General features: G+C 42.4%; 2 protein-coding genes across 5 annotated transcripts in view; one reads left to right on the forward strand and one right to left on the reverse strand.

Moving 5' to 3' along the window:
* Positions 1 to 2,222: 2,222 nt before the first annotated feature.
* On the reverse strand, positions 2,223 to 11,271 carry ASTE1 (asteroid homolog 1). Of its 2 annotated transcripts, none has more exons than XM_051962719.1 (5): positions 11,190 to 11,271; positions 7,385 to 8,709; positions 6,040 to 6,250; positions 4,257 to 4,449; positions 2,223 to 3,036 (listed from the first exon to the last, which is right to left on the reverse strand). In XM_051962719.1, exons 2-5 carry the CDS (start codon positions 8,687 to 8,689, stop codon positions 2,715 to 2,717), a joined length of 2,031 nt encoding a protein of 676 aa, XP_051818679.1. In that variant the 5' UTR covers positions 8,690 to 8,709; positions 11,190 to 11,271; the 3' UTR covers positions 2,223 to 2,714. The 2 variants fall into 2 exon arrangements, with proteins under 2 accessions (XP_051818679.1, XP_051818680.1); XM_051962720.1 differs by having other exon boundaries at positions 2,884 to 2,974.
* A 626-nt stretch (positions 11,272 to 11,897) lies between these two features.
* Positions 11,898 to 15,985, forward strand: part of NEK11 (NIMA related kinase 11) — a 272,127-nt gene continuing 268,039 nt past the window's right edge. For all 3 annotated transcript variants that reach the window (XM_051962721.1, XM_051962722.1, XM_051962723.1), the window contains exons 1-2: positions 11,898 to 11,996; positions 13,715 to 13,987. In XM_051962721.1, coding sequence (XP_051818681.1) covers positions 13,815 to 13,987 — 173 coding nt within the window. In that variant the 5' untranslated portion in view covers positions 11,898 to 11,996; positions 13,715 to 13,814. The remainder of the gene's footprint in view (positions 11,997 to 13,714; positions 13,988 to 15,985) is intronic.

Here is a 15,985-nt window from a genome sequence, read left to right on the forward strand (position 1 = left end):
CCAAGGCTGGTGCTCTATATCCTGTACCATCCAGCTGCTCTGGGGGATATTTTATATACTTTTATAAACGAATGGGAAAAAGGGCATTTTACATGATATACTTAGAAAAGTAGCTTGAGTAAAATCACTAAAACTAATGAGAGAAAAGCAGCCCCTCAGATAAATGTGCAAGAGAATTCTGAGGTTGCATGGAAACATGGCCCTCAGAGGCAAAGACACTGACTAATAATAAAGATTTACTAATAAATAATAGAACAGTGTCCCCAATAGATCATCTACATGTGGCCTAACAATTGGAAAATTTATTGCTGGGAAACTGAATCAAAGAACAGTTTTGTAACCAAGGAATGATTGAATGTGAAGTAATTTTGTTCTATCTGGCCTAATTTATCAGTTTAAGGTTTCTTGGCCTAAATCAGATGGGTCGCTACACAGAAACTGGGATGATAGAGCCTGGAACGCCTGAAGATTCCAGACTTACAGCTGGTGTGAGATAAAAGAATTTATTTTTTTTCTGCAAACATGAGACTGGCAGAGAAACGGTTCATTCAGCAGGATAAAGAGAGAGCCTCAGAGTGGGGCTCAGTTCCAAAGGGGCCATGGTAAGGACTGTTTCCTAAAAAGACCAGAAACATCCAGAGCTCTGAGGAGTCTGCTTGTGATGCAAGTCACCCATGAGACTCCCTGCTTCTGTGTGTCACTGCTGGGTTTCTATAAGCTTGTGTCCTTGGGCAGTGAGGGGGAAATGTGACCCAGGCTTATGGGTGAACTGTTCTGTTTTGATGATTCTTAACTTTATCTTCTCATTGGCTAAATGTTTCATGTTTTCATGCATCATCGTGATTGATTTGTTTGAACAGTGAGTACTGAGGAGCTACTTTGCTATATAGTATCCCCCCAAGAGTGTTTTCCTAGGTCCCAGGGTGTAGAATTGTAGCACTGAGTGTGAGGTGAGTGAGCAAAGCCATCTCATGGAAAGGGAAAACAGCCTGGAGAGGTTCTGGGCATGGGGATGGACTGCAAGCAACTCAAGTGTAGACAATGGCCAGCTCTTAAACAAGATTGGCCACAGCATCCTCAACGACTACTGGGGAAAATTAATCACTAATTATTAATTCAACTTTTAAAAACCCCAACAACCTGATATGGTAGTTTCTTGCCTTTTTGTTGTCAACAATTTTTCAAAAATTGTACTGATTGACATGGAAAATTTTATTAGAGTATTTTAACATTTCTTCTTTCATTTCCCTTGTTAAATCAATGTTTTATTCTTCTATTAGTGACAGAGTTAAAGAAAGAAAAAAAAAAAAACTCTGCCATTAAGAAGCCAATAACTGGTAGACAAATTAAGACCTACATTTCATCCGCTGATTTTTTTGCCTTGGAGGGAAATGGTTGGTGCTCATAAATAGATAGTGGCTTGGGAGTGATTACTTAGCATTAGAGAGTGATCTTCAGGAAGATTCTGTAAACCACACTCTGCCCCCACCCCAGTATGGGTGATCTCTCTCTTCTCTCCTTTCCATGGATCTGATTGTGCTTTTATTTATACTAATGAGTACTTGCTATGATGTTTAGCCTATTCTGCCTTATTATACTTCTCCCCAAATCCCAGTAGCTCATAAATGTATAATGACCACCAAGTATTTAAATGTCAGTGATAATTAAATAAGTTAAATTCCCTAGTGAGTAAAACCAAAATGAATAATGTATAAAAATATGAAAAAGTTCCACAACCAATTAAGAAACATAAATTTGCATGTAAGGCTTCAAGGAACATTTGTCTAGAGACTATTTAAAAAAACGCCAATAGCTGTCTGTCCCAAAGCTCCTGTCTTCATTAATACAGTAGATTTGTTTTGTTTCCCACCTCTTCAGACCTAGTTTACAGATGGACACCTTAATCCATTTTCAAATGTATTAATTACGACATTAATTTATAGATAATTTCATGCCAAAAAACACTTATGTAGGTCCAAAACCAAGAGCTTAAAGAAAAAAATCACAGTTGGGGGAAAATTGCTCTTTGAAAATTTAGGGCCTGCGAGACTGAAAATCTTTCCCTGAAGAGTGTGATCTCTTCCACAGCACAGTTCCTATGTCTAGTGATTAAAATACAGCTATAAGAGAAGTGTGTGGGATGCTCTAGCCGCCACAAAATACATACCACCACACCACAGTTTTTATGCTATGAAATTTTACTTTTTAGTATAAACAGAATATGAAAACATAAAAAGTATTTATTATAAAAATAATTTAAGGAACAACAATTACCTGGTTCCCTATAATATTAAATTTATGGCAGTTCCATGACTACATTGTAGTATCCCCAGGGATAAAATACATGTTACAAGGTATCGACTTGATATATTTAATATAAAACCTTAAAAAATTTCTCTTTGTATATACCTATATACACCCCTATCCACTTCCACATATATAATATATATGGATCCATTATATATACATACACACCTTACAAATACACAGCCAGAGCTACTGCAATTTGAAAATCTATTATAATTATTAGTCAATCTATGATGACCTTGAGAGAGGTTTCAAGTAATTATTTTATAGTGATGGCTTTCCTGGGTTCCAAGTGCACTCAATACTGTAGCTCCAGTGATGACGAAATCCCTACTGCATGATTGATTTAGAGAATAAACCTGAAAATATCATCTCAGTCACAATCCACAAGACTTGAAAGTCTGGATTTATTCCAGCTTTGACTCCTGATCCCAATCATCCAAGTCCTCTACTGAGAGGAGCCCAAACCTGTTGCTGACGTGATCAAGTAAGGACCTGGTCCCAACTCGGTGCTTTGTCAGGTTAGTGTTCGTTTTCTTTGGCTTCTTCCTTCTGGCTTTTGACTTCTCTCTGTGGAAAAGACTTTCTGAGGGGACAGCAGACTTCAGTCCATGGAAGAGCTGACTATAAAGCTGTCTTGCTCCAGGGCACACACGCAAGAGATTTTCTGTTGAGGATGAAGCGGAAAGTTCTTGAGAAAGTCCATGGACAAGAGTCCCACTGTACAGCCTGTGCAAGTGGAAGAGAAAGTGTGTCACTGCTCTCACACAAAAGCCTAAAAGTGCACTGAGAGTCTAAGGACTTTTTTTTTTTTTTTTTTGCTGAGGCAATTGGGGTTAAGTGACATAGCTTAGGTCATAGCTTAGGTCATACAATCAGGAAGCTTTAATGTCTGAGGCTGGATTTGAACTCAGGTCCTTTTGACTTCAGGGCCAGTACTCTATCCACTATACCACCTAGCTGCCCCTGGGGACTCTAAGTAAATCATTTTACATTAAGCCAGTTAGATGAAAAATTTAATTAGACAATCAAGAGAGACAAAAATTCGATTTATTTACCTCTGAAAGTGTAAAGTCTTGCCTAAAAGCACTAACTTCTGGTCACAGTCCCACTGAGGATGGAAAGTCAGTCTTAATCAGGAAGCACCTAATACATTTATTAGTAAAATTCTAGAAACTCAGTTTACAGATGGTATCAGTAAGAATAGACTTGCCACTAATTCAAAACAAATTTGCTAGATTAGAAAAACCAGTTATTAGAACTAGGTAAAGCAGTTCATTTTAGAACAACTGAATCATTCAACAATGTTTGAAATTGGTTAGGTATGTCCGTTAAAGACAGGCATGGAACAATGGACGGATAGAGAGCTGGAAGAGTTCTCTGACCATCCAGAACAGAGACACTGGGCCTCCTGGAATTTAAGGGACTTTGCCAAGATTATAAAAGTGGGATCTGAACCCAGGTTCCTTGACTCCAGAACTTTTTCCACCATATCATGGTACCTCACAGAACTGGATCTGAAACAAGAAAAACCTGGCCTGAAGCATACAAGCAAAATGTGACCAAGGCTACACCTTTCTTTCAGTGCCCAGAGGTAATTCTCTTTTAAGACTCTTAATTAGAGAAACATTGATGGAACTTCCTAAGGGTGTATTAGGGACTTAGCAATGTTGATAAAATTAGCTCTCTGGACCCCACCAAAAGCAAAACAAAACGTCTAGGCAGACAAATTGTAAGAAAAGTCATGATATTTCGGTCTAACACCATGAATTCATTGGCCTGGAGTTCTTGGGATGGAAAGGCAGTGTTGCTTTTGAAAAATAACCAAATTGACTCATTAATCAGGAAGTGATTATTTTGCCATAAGGACCCAGTGGGCCTGAAGCGAGAGAGTCCTAATCCCTCCTTCTCCCTCTCTTCTGTGCTTTTCCAGGCCTGGCTTCTCTTACCATGTGATGTTGGGCTCAGGTAAAGGTGTTAGCAGAAGCTGATTGAGATAGAATCCCATCTGGAGACAGCACTGCCACTGACAGAAAACATGGGCAGTATCGAAATCCAATTTTCTTTGCAGTTTATTTTCTTTCACTTTAAGAAACTGGTCACAGAACAGCTTTGCCCCATCCATAGGCGATTCCTCATTATCTACAGGAAAAAGAAACCTAAAAGTAGTGTTTACAGAGGCTTCAGAAAATCTCTAGCCATACAGACTCCACAAGTTTCAAAAGCAACAGCCAAATGGAAATACTATTTTCTATTAGGAAAAATCTTCTATATCTTGCCACTTGGCTATTTTAATTTTAAATACCTAAGCTTTGAAGGCATTGAACGCCAATACTCTAATGAAAATTCTCTTCTGAATCTTTAACTTCATTGTGTTGAATACTTAGGATAGTTTCCAGAACACTGGTTAGATACAAAGTCTTACATAGGATAAGCTTAGTTCTTGAAATTGTGGTCTGTGAAATGTAAATTAACCTTTTCTTTATAAAAGTCTGATTGAAATCTATTTTCATGAAAGTCTGAAAAATGAGTGCTTATAGCTCACTCATCTGGGTAAATAACACTTGAATGAATCTCATGCTGGCTCCCAAGAAGGACTTGGGAGAAGAGGAAAGTTAAAATCTAGCAGGAATGGGAGCCCAAACTGTATTATTAACTTTGTCACGTACCAAAGGAAGGATGGATATATGCAAAGGCTGTACAAGCTATCTGGAAAATGCATAAAGGCCCTATGCCATTTCAAATTTATGAGCAAGAGGGCACTGAGGCTGCCCATGTTCTGTATCCATAACCTTAAAGGAAAATCAACACACCCTTGAAAAGTTCCCTTCTGTTGGACTCAACGAGAGGGTTAACAGATTTTCTCTTAAGTCTTTTCTTACATATCTTTTACTCAGCAGAAAAAAATAAACATGAGGTTAGAATAAACATAAAATCCCCACAGCAGTGAAGCAAAAGCTTCTTTTGCATTTAGCTCTAATTAGGCTAATACATATTAATAAAGTATGAAATGATACAGTTAAGACAAAGAGCCTTCAAAGTATAAAATTCTTAGATATTTTAGGGTCTCCTTTGATTTTTCTTTTTTCATTTTAAATTACTCTGAAAAAAATGATCTCTTATGAAACTAGGCAACTGCTGAAAATCCAGAAGGCAATAATAACTCATTCAGAATTGCAACTGTACTTACGTAAAGAAAAGCTGTGATATCCATGGTCTTTTAAAGTGAGTATTCTTTAAAAGAACAGAATACTTTCACTGTACAAAGAATGCTTCTATATCAATTACACTTCCTCGAAATGAATATTTTTAGCAGAAAAAAGGGAAGATGATGTTGGTTTGCTCATTTATTCTCACATATTAACTGAAGATTATGGGAGGGAATATGACTATAATTTTCTGCGGTTGTCAGTATTTGTTTTATTATAGAGCAATAATAAACAACCTTAGGAAAGAATGACTCCTAAAATGTTAATGTCTTTGATGAAGTATAATGACTGTTATGTCTGAATTTGGAGGAAGAAATGAAACTGGCAAATGCGCTGTATATCAAAAACAGACTGTTTTGCTTATGCGACCACTGAAGGTGACCAGGTCAGCAATGTGTCACAAGTTGGCACCATCACATTAACTTCTAAGGCCTCCTCCCATTTTTTTTTAAACTTTAGGATAGAAGGATAAATAAGTTCCTGGAAGAAGAGAGGCTGGTTTCTATGGATCACCAATACCTACCTGGCTCACTGATCATCTTCTGCAACTGGCCAACTACCATTCCCATCAGTAAAGCTTGTACATGATACAGTTTTGCTTGGCCTTCTATGGATTGTAACCAAAAGCAAGTGACAGCAATGGGTAACTTCAGGGAAGCAGGAATTGGGTCCAGGACAACCTCTTTCACTTTCAGGGTTTCTAATAGAAGATTCTTACGCTTAGAGAGAGAAAGCTGAAAGAACATAGCAAATATCTCAGTCACATATAGGGAAACCTGACATTTTTTCTTGTGTGCACATACAGGATCAAACAATACAGATGAAAAGTGTTAAATACTGAATGAAAGGACTGTAAGTGAAGCCCCTGGGGGGTGTGTGCGCGCAATAATAGTTAACACTTTAGTATCAATAAATGTTTGATTGATATACCTATACTATATACCTGTATATGGGGGGGGGGGGGGAGGTGTCGCATAAAAATTTCTTGGGCTAAAAGGGGTCATGAGTAAAAAAAAGTTTAAGAAGTTTTATTTTATATATATCACATCTCATTTCTTTATGCACAATTTTTGAGGTAGGAGTTGTTTTTGTAAAAATCAATTTTTTTCACAAGTTCATGGATCTACAGGCAGAAATGGCTTCTAAAACCAGCTAGCTCAATCCCTTCATTGGAGAAACCAGGAAATTGGCCCAGGGAGGGGAAGTCACACAAGTCAGGGGCAGAATCTGAACCCTTGACTCCAAGGTCAGCACTTTTTCTAACCTACTTAGATCCTGGTCTTAAAATAACTAAATGGAGTTTTAAGCTTCGGAGCTGGGGAAGATGGCGGACCCAGTGGCAGAAAACAGGGAAGGAGGGTCAGGACTTGGGAAAAGAAGGATTTTATGTCAGACATAGTGAGTAAGAGCTGTTAGCCAAACTGCCCTACTAGCCTCTGTGCTTTTCTCACATTCCTGCCTCTGGCTACACTGTGCCTTCTACAATACCACTTCCACAAATCCCCCGAGGACATCAGTGTTCCCTTCTCTACAGACCTTCCTTTCCTTTTCCATGGATTTCACTAACATCTCTACTGAACATTTCCTAATTTACCTATCCCGCCCTAACAGCCTGCCTGCTGATTTCCTACCACATTTCAGATACATCTAACTGGAGATCTAGTAGACTTATCAAACTCAATGTATCCAAAACAGAATTCATTATTCCCTCCTCGTCCCCCAATCCTTCCCTCATCTTCCTAATTTCTCTGTTGGGGACAACAGTTTCTAGTTTTTCTGACTCACATAACCCCCATTCTTAAATATAAAATGGTCATTAGTGGCCTAGAGCTCCTATATACTGGGCCATTATGATCCTGGACACTTACCACATTCAATTTGCCTAATTCCCGATATTCCTCTGGAAGCTTTGCTGCATGAGTAACCACCGTTGCAATATTCTTATCAATCCTTTCTATCTCACTGAAAGCCAGTGGTTGTTTGGAGCCTGTGCTTCGGGACACGTTATTTAGATTTGGAGAAGAATTCTGAAGAAGGCCATAGATGACTTTCCGAATGGAGAGAGAGACAACGTGGGCACTTGGACATTGCATGTTCTCCACCTGGGTATAAAGAATAGTCCGCCGTAATGACAACGCATCACAGACAAAAGGAGAAAGCTGCCCTTTGGCCAAAGCCAGCTGTATCCATTCTGGTAAGCCTAGGTCGGTGGCGCAGGGAGACACGTAGGCACCGAGCTGGAAGAAATCCTGTAGCTTCACTGGAGATGGCTGGTATTCTTCCATTGAAGCCCAAAGTAGATCTCTAACCGCTTCCCTGTCATTCATTTTCAGGTACTTCACCACATTATCTAAAGCTTCAGAGGGGGCATCAAAATGAGACAGCCAGTTAAGGAGTCCCAGAATTCGCTGGTGCTTTCTCCCTTTGGTGCTAGAGGCTCCAGAGGAGAAACTCATTCTACTGAAGATGGTTTCCAGGGCAGGCAAATTGATGTAGTCATTACCACACAGCACAGCAAAGACAGGCAACAGGGCTTTATTCATATTGTTGAAATGACTGCAGAACTTATCTACCGAGAAACATCTGGCAGGGATATAGTAGTGAAATGTATCTTTAAACACTGCCAGGTTTTTCCACTGAAAACCATTCAGAGAACAAAAGCCAGCTTTCAGATCAAAAATGCAAAAATCACTATCCATCGTTAACACAGGACAATTCCAATGGTTAGCAAGTGTCATGATGTCTCTGTCTGCTTCGGAGAAGCATTGGACAAAGTCTATGTGAAGCTTGTTCAAGACTTGAATGAATACTTCTCGGATGAGTAAAGGCAACAGATTTCCCCTCCCACCAAGAGAAAGGGAATGCGCTACCTGGATCTTCTCCCGGGCTCTGTCCTTTAAGGTGAGGAGTTTTTTATCCGAAATGTCACAGCCTCCATCTAATACAACATATGGATGAATTTTACAAGAAGAGAGTGATTCAAAGAATCTGTGTATAACATCGGTAAAAGAATCATAGTCTCCTCCATGCCGGAGATCCACGTTTGAATCAAAATACAATCGATGGAAAAGTGCATAGCCATCAATAATAATTTTGGTGTCCCTCAACTTCAAATCAATGAAGAATTGACTACTGTGATCTTCCACGTAACTCATTAGTCCACGGATACCCATACTGATGGTTAAGGAACTGCCTTCAAGACAAAAAAAATGCAAGTTTTCAATAAAATTGTGGGAATCCTGAATACAGGATATCTGTCCTAGGTTTAAAATGGCAGTAAGACTTTGGGGATGCTGGATATAAAAGTTATTACTTTCTACTGTCCTAAAAACCAAGTGGAATCACATTAGGAACTCTGACTAGTTGTTTGTTTGTTTTTGTTTAGAAAGGTGACCTTTTATATAGGAACTCTGACTAGTTGTTTGTTTGTTTTTGTTTAGAAAGGTGACCTTTTATATATATATATATATATATATATATATATATATATATATATGTGTGTAAAAGGCCAAATCCAAAGGTAAAAAAAATATAAACTTTAGTTTCATGATCTTGCTAAGTTAGAACAAGAAACATAAGGTAAGGTGGGAGAGAGTGAAAGACTTTGTAAGTTTGGAAGGTTGTATGTTTTAGGAGAAAATGTATTCACAATTCCCCATGGTCCACTTGTCAAGTATGGTGAATGAAAATTCTGAGAGACAGGGCGCCAAGAACTGAAAAAATTTATTTATTAAATAGGTTGACTAATTACAGACCCTTAATTTATTAATTGTTGGCCAGACTGCTTAATAAATTAATTTTTCATTACTTGGAGCCCTGCCTCTCAGAATTTACATTGGCCATGCTGAACACTACATAGAGATTATTTGAGCTGCACTTTCCAGGTAGGCTTTGGAATAGGCAGTTATCAGGAGGCTTCCCAGAATTTGGCAGGGTGGAATAATTTGGCAAGAGAGAAGAAGCAAGAGAATTGGAGCGGAAGGGGTGAAGTTAGGCTGAAGGCAAGATCAAAGAGGTAGCAGGGGTGAGAGGAAGGACCAAGGGAGAAATAGGCAGATGCTATCAGAAGACTGAATTGTGGGGGCAGATCCAAAGGCAATAGAGAGATGCTTAGGATTTTTGTCCCTCATACCTAGCCTTAAGTCTTAAGCCAGATCCCCACCCTCCATCAAACCCTGAGGTGGCAAGAAATTGTACTTTCTCCCTCTAGCCTTACTAGAGGGCTAGTTAAGATGCCTTCTACTGATGACCTCCCTGTGAGATATGGCTATTCCGGGAGAATTACAGCACCCAGAGCAGGTGCAGAAGAGACCACAGAACACATCCTACCTTACCTGGGGAAGACCAGAGGTGAGCTCAGCTTGAGCAGAGTGGAGGGCTCAGTGTGGCACCCGGGGGTGCTCATCAAGGGACCCTGAGGCCTGACTGGGACCTCTCCTCAAACATCCCTTGGCTGCTTCTCAGCTGTGGTGGGAGGCAGCCAGAGATGGGGTCCCCAGGACAGATCAAGCCACCTGTGCCTTGAGAAGAGCTGGGCGTTTGGCAGGCCTCCTCACTCCCAGCGGACCAATCCGGGTTGGGCTTCGCTCTCGGGTGGGTCCCCTTCTGAAGGGCACACCCGACTTTGGGAGTTTGGGTCCCTCTCAGCCTCTGAGGACCTTGGGCCCCAGAACCAAAGGCAGGCTTTCACTGAGGCTCGAAGTTCTAGGGAGCTGCACAATCATCTGGAAATCAGCCTCATTTCCCATGGGATCTTAAGGGGCTAATTTATGAGGCAAATGGAGGTTTGAGAGTTTTTAGAAATGTCTTCCACAGTATCCTAGGGATGGGTCAATTAGGTGGAGCCCGGCTGCTTGATACAGGAACACAGAACCAGCTCGGATCCCGTTTGGTTGGTGTCATTTGGAAACTTAAAAAGTTTCACTGTGAATATTCTTAAAAACTGTTCTAAACCTCGGGATTTCTCCCCACACCCTAAAATGTCCATTTACTTGGGTGCAGGGGCAAGAAAAAGAGCTTTAAAATGTTTTCCCAAACCTGTCACTGAAACTGATCCTCTGACCAGGGATATAAAAATCTGCCCCGAGGAGGGCGTGGCCAGAGTCAGGAAGCCTCCCCTTCCAGGCTCCAAACCCGGACTCAGGGATGGGAGATCTTGGACAAGTCATTTCACCCCGCCTGCCTCAGTTTCCTCATCCGTACAACGGCAAGCCACCCCAGGAGCTCTGCCCAGTGGGTCAACGAAGAGATGGACGCCACTGAACAGAAGCAATAAATTAATGGAAGTGGGGATAATTAGCGTTCGGCTCCATCCCTGGTGCCTCCGGCATCATCTCCAAGGTACATGTGGTTCCCCCCGGGCGTTATTGATGCAAAGGTGTCCAAGGACCATTCAAGGGGGTAAGAGGGTACAGTGACTTGCCCAGGGTGGCCTGGCTGGACCCCCTGAGGTAAGCTCTGAACTCCCGGCCCGGGGCTCTCTCCACTGCGCCCCCCTAGCAGCTTGCGTAAGGTGAGCGGACTGCACTGGGCAGGGTGGGGCCCCTCGCGCCCATCCCCTTCCCTTCGCGCCCCACTCAGGCCCCTCGCGTTCCATCCTGGCCTCGAGGACTTGGTCCTCCCCCGACCTCTTTCCCGCCCCCGTGCGGCGGCTGCAGCAGCCGCGGGCCCCACCTGCTCTTCCTCGAGCGCCAGAAGCCTAGGAGTGCGGAAAGTGCGAGGACCGGGTGCAAGGCCGGAAGTTGCGGGACGCGGGTAACGCGAGATTACGGTAGTGGCCGGATGTGACGTATAACCTACAGCGCTTTACCCTCCCAGGCATTCTACTTCCCCTCAAGACGCTGGGAGCCTTTATGCGAGGCCATGGATGACACAGACGAGGGCGGGGATGCTGCGGAAGTTTAGGGAGACGTCCCCGTGAGAATTAGACGTTTCGCTTGCCCCTTCCAGGATGGGCGCCTGAGCCACTCCCGCTTCCGGAACGGTCATGACCGGTTCCTTCACTTTTCCGCGTCCGTCTCCTAGCGACGGTGCGCAAACACTTTGGCCACGTGACCTGGCCGTGGCGTCATCTGTGGCTGGGGAAGGAGGCGGAGGCGGGCGCGGCTGCCCTGAGGCTTCGGCCCCTTCCCCGGCCCCTGCAGCCGCCTCCGCCCCCGCCGCTCCTCCTCCCGGGACAGGTAAAGGTGCTCGGGCCGGGCTCTGGGTCCCTTCCCTCCGTATCCCCGTCACTCCCTCTCCGTGCCTTGGCCAAGCCCGGGAGGCCGGCGTTCTTTTCTAGGGTCCCTTCTCTCGCCCTGCGAGGCCAGTCTTGCCAAATAAGGTTAAACCCTTCCCGTAGGCCATGTGTTGCCCCTTATGCTGAAGCACAAACGCCGCCGCCTCTTGGGCTGTTACTGCACGGGCTCGTGAGCCCTGAGTAACTAATAGTAACCATCCTCCTCCGCCTCACCAGTGTCATCCTCACAAGCACTCTGGGAGGTAGGTGCCAGCCCTCTCCCCATTCCACAGGTGAGAACACTGAGGCAGCCTGCAGGCTGCGCCCCCTGGCGTCCTTCCTCACCCGCCCGCTGCCGAGCGAGGAGCTGGCGCTTAATTAATCGGGGATGGGTGAAAGCGCGCCTGCGGCCCGCCGAGGGGCGGGTACCTAGGTGCGGACCTAGTAGGGAGACACAGTGTACCCCCGGGGCTTACCCACAGAATCAAATACGTGGGGTTTTAGGGAAGATTGCAGGAGGGGAGGGTTTCCGGACAAGACCCCCGCTCCCGTGTCGGGGGGGCTCCGGGAACTGCTTCCTCGGGCCGCGTGCGAAGGCACATAACCCCCGGAGCCGGCGGCGGTCGCCGTAATGGTCCGTCCGCCCGCGCCGCCTGGTAGTGGAGACGAAGCTGTGGGGCGGCGCGATTTGGCCTGGACTTCTCCGCTCTCGTTTTCTCGCCCGTAAATGAGGGTGTAAGAGAATCTTCCGTTTGTAAAACAGCTCATTTACAAAGATCACACTAGGAGTTTACAAAGCTTTCAGCCCCTCGGAGGGGGATAGGGAAGTACCTTCATTTTGTAGGTAAGGAAACCGAAGTATGAAGATTAATTGGGATTAGACCAGGGTCACCAAGCTAATACCGGGAATTGAACCCGGGTCTCTGCAATGAGAGCTTCACACTCTATCTCTGTATCTTGTGATGATCTTTCCTGTTGCTTCTCACCCCAAAATCCCATGGTATGAAAAATAATAATCATTGTTTGACAAAGCAATTTTTTACACACAAGTAACCTTTTTTTAAAAATCAATACAAATTTTCTGTCTCCCCAAAGATAATTTTTTAAAAGATGGTGTCACATATAACAGGTCTCTTGGTTACTATTAAAGTAGTACATGGAGATTGTTATTTATTGGGAACACTATTAACTTACTTTTCATTCTATGATGAGGTAATTATTGTTCAGAATGAATTCCAGAAATAGGATGCAATTGTTGTATTTAAGTTAGATCTTCCTTAGGCTGTGGAGTAACACTTTTTTTCCATCATCCTGGTCCTTATTATCCCTGCAAATGCTATCTGCTATAATGACAACAGAAACCTTAATTATAAATCTATAGCAGCCAGGGTAGCAACGGTTTGGGAATGTAGTGGTTGGGAGTTTGTCTCAGAATCAGGAACACCTGGATTCAGGTTCTGCCTCAGTGACCCTGTAGAGGTCACTTAACTTCTCAAAGACTATACATTGTGCAACAGTTGCAAATTTACATAGGTAGAGATGGTTTTCTCACCCTGAATTCCTAAAATCCATGAAATCAATAGGGTGGATTCTCCCGCACTTCCCCAGCAGGAACATTGTGTTGCCTTGATCCTAACTCATTTGAACACTTGTTGTTTGTGATCCAAAAAGTGTATGAATTCTGAATGGGAAGAGCAGTGAAAATACAGGAATAGATTGAAATGTATAAACAAGAAAGAAATGATATAAAACTTTTAGAACTTTGGCCAAGTTCTTTAGTTTTATGCAATTTGGATAAACCAAAAACAAAAACCCAAATCCTTTCTAGCAGATCATCCTCTGCTCCTCAAGATAACATGAATGCAGCTCTGAACTCACCAAAGCCTGACAAGGCAGTGGTGTTCATAGATGACAGCCTTGAGTATTTTGTTAATATTTTCACATACTATGTCAAATCTGACATGACATTTTCATCTTTAAGGAATTGCTCTGTGGTCACCACTTGGATGAATATGAACATTCTTAGGAAACCTGAATTTTCAATCTCTATAAATGAATAAACTTATTCAATATAATTTGGAATGATGCTGAGATTCCAAGAAGCTGCCAAATGTGTGGCTGTATCAACATCTGTCTCCACTCACTCAAAGACTTTGATTGCAAGACGTTATGTTCTTCAACAGAAGCTTGGAAGTGGAAGCTTTGGAACGGTTTATCTGGTTTCAGATAAGAAAGCAAAACAAGGAGAAGAATTGTAAGTAAATACTCTTCATGAGCAACTTCAGTTGCCTGCCCTGTACCTGTGGTGCATCTCTTTTTGTTAATTTAGGTTGGTTGAAGTGTCAACCATGTTGCAATTTTCTACAAATAATTATGGAATAAAAGAAAAAGAAAATTGGGCTTGTTTTTTTTTCCCCCACCCAATGTTTTGACACATTTAAAGGCATTTCAGCATATAAACATTAAAATTTGTAGAACTGAGGAACAATTGGGAGAGAATCAGTAAAAATAAGACTAGGGGCCTACTGCAATCTTAATTAACACTGCTGAATTCTTTTTGAGATTTCCCTCTTGGTCATTTTTTCTCATTCTCTAATCTTTTAAATCTCTTAGTAAAGGCTGCTTCCCTGCCACTTAAGAATACAGCCAGGTGTTTCCATGATTAAAAGACCTGACTGACATCTCCTTAACCTGGCATCTTTTCCCTTTCAGAGCCAAGCTCTCTGGAAGGTTTAACTACACCCGTTGCCTTTATTTTCTTACTTTCCAATGACTTCTTGACCTCTTGCTATTGACCTTTGAACCCTCCACTAGACTAAAACTCTTTCTCTGAGGTTTCAGTGTCCAACTGCTGAATGGAGGGACACCTCTGTTGAGATGACAGGACAAAAGCCCCAACACTTTGTTCTTTGTTTATTGATTTGGGGAGAATCCCTGAGGTTTTGACCTTGGTGTCACAGCTCCTGTCCATAACCAGTCCTTTCCATGATGTTCCTATCCGAAGACGGGAAGATAAGGTTGCTTGTGAGTCAGATCCAGGCTATGGGACTGTTTAAAAAAATGAATTACATATATTTGGTCTTTTGAGATGTAGTTTGAAAACCTGAGCCAGGCTTGAGAAGTTCTTGATAATAATGAAGCTTCTCCATCTTTTTCCAGTTTTGTAATTCATCATTGAACCACTTGGAGGCAGCAATATACCACATACGTGTAATATGTACCCTGATTAGAATTTCATCAGCATATTTTTATTGAATTGCCATGTAGTCGGTAATTTAACTATGTGATTAAAAAATAATAACTCTAGATGTGACATTTGCATGAATATTGCGGACCTTTTTTCTTTTGGAATTTTTTAATGGTTAAAATGACAGTTGTTTCTTGTGATAGCATTTGGTAGCAAGATTTCCTACTTTGAGTATGTCATGAATTTTATAAAAGAACATTTCTTATGCTTTTTACAATGAAAAGAACTTTGCTTTAGTAGCTAATATGCTCACTACTACTAATATTCTCAATAAGGTGCAAGTTATTGGTTGAAAAGCTGGTACTCTTTCTGCTCCATGACTTTTCCAAAACGGTTTTATCTATGATCTATGATTTCCTTACTTCTGATAGATAGTGTAAGAGCATCAATTGTCTTCTGCAGGAAAGTGTCTGTCGGTAACACTAGTCAATAGGCACTACAGACATTAAATAGTCTAGAAGAGACAGTATATATACACAAAGACATAAGGAAACCTGGGGGCAGGTGAAGAGGAGAAGCACTAGCTGTTTGGGGCAGGATATTCAGCCGAAGAGTTCTCTTGCAGAAGGTGACGCTCAATCCAAGTTGTAAAGGAAATTAGTGGAGTGGAAGTGAAGAGGGTGTGCATTTCAGACCTGGGAGCCAGTGCAACGACAGACAGAGGAGATGGAGTTTGTGTATGAGAAACAGAGAGAAGAACCAGGCGGCTTGGTCCAAGAGTGTGTGAAGGGGAAACACGTGGAATGAATTGGGTAGTTTGCAGCCAGGTTTAAAGGCCAGGCCAGAAGCCCCCAGAGTCAATTGGATAAGAAGGTGACATGGTCAAATCATCGCTTTGGTGGCTTGTGAAAAGTGCACTGGGGAAGGGAGAGGCTTGACAGGCACTCCAGATGGGGCTGCTGGCTGTAATCCAGGTATGAGGGGGCAGACCTGAAGTAATTGGGGTGGGGGGGAGTGTCCGGAGGAGCAAAGATGTGGACATACTTGCAATGTATTGGATAAATG

Source organism: Antechinus flavipes, chromosome 5 (genome assembly GCF_016432865.1).
Source record: "Antechinus flavipes isolate AdamAnt ecotype Samford, QLD, Australia chromosome 5, AdamAnt_v2, whole genome shotgun sequence".
NCBI classification, from domain to species: domain Eukaryota; kingdom Metazoa; phylum Chordata; class Mammalia; order Dasyuromorphia; family Dasyuridae; genus Antechinus; species Antechinus flavipes.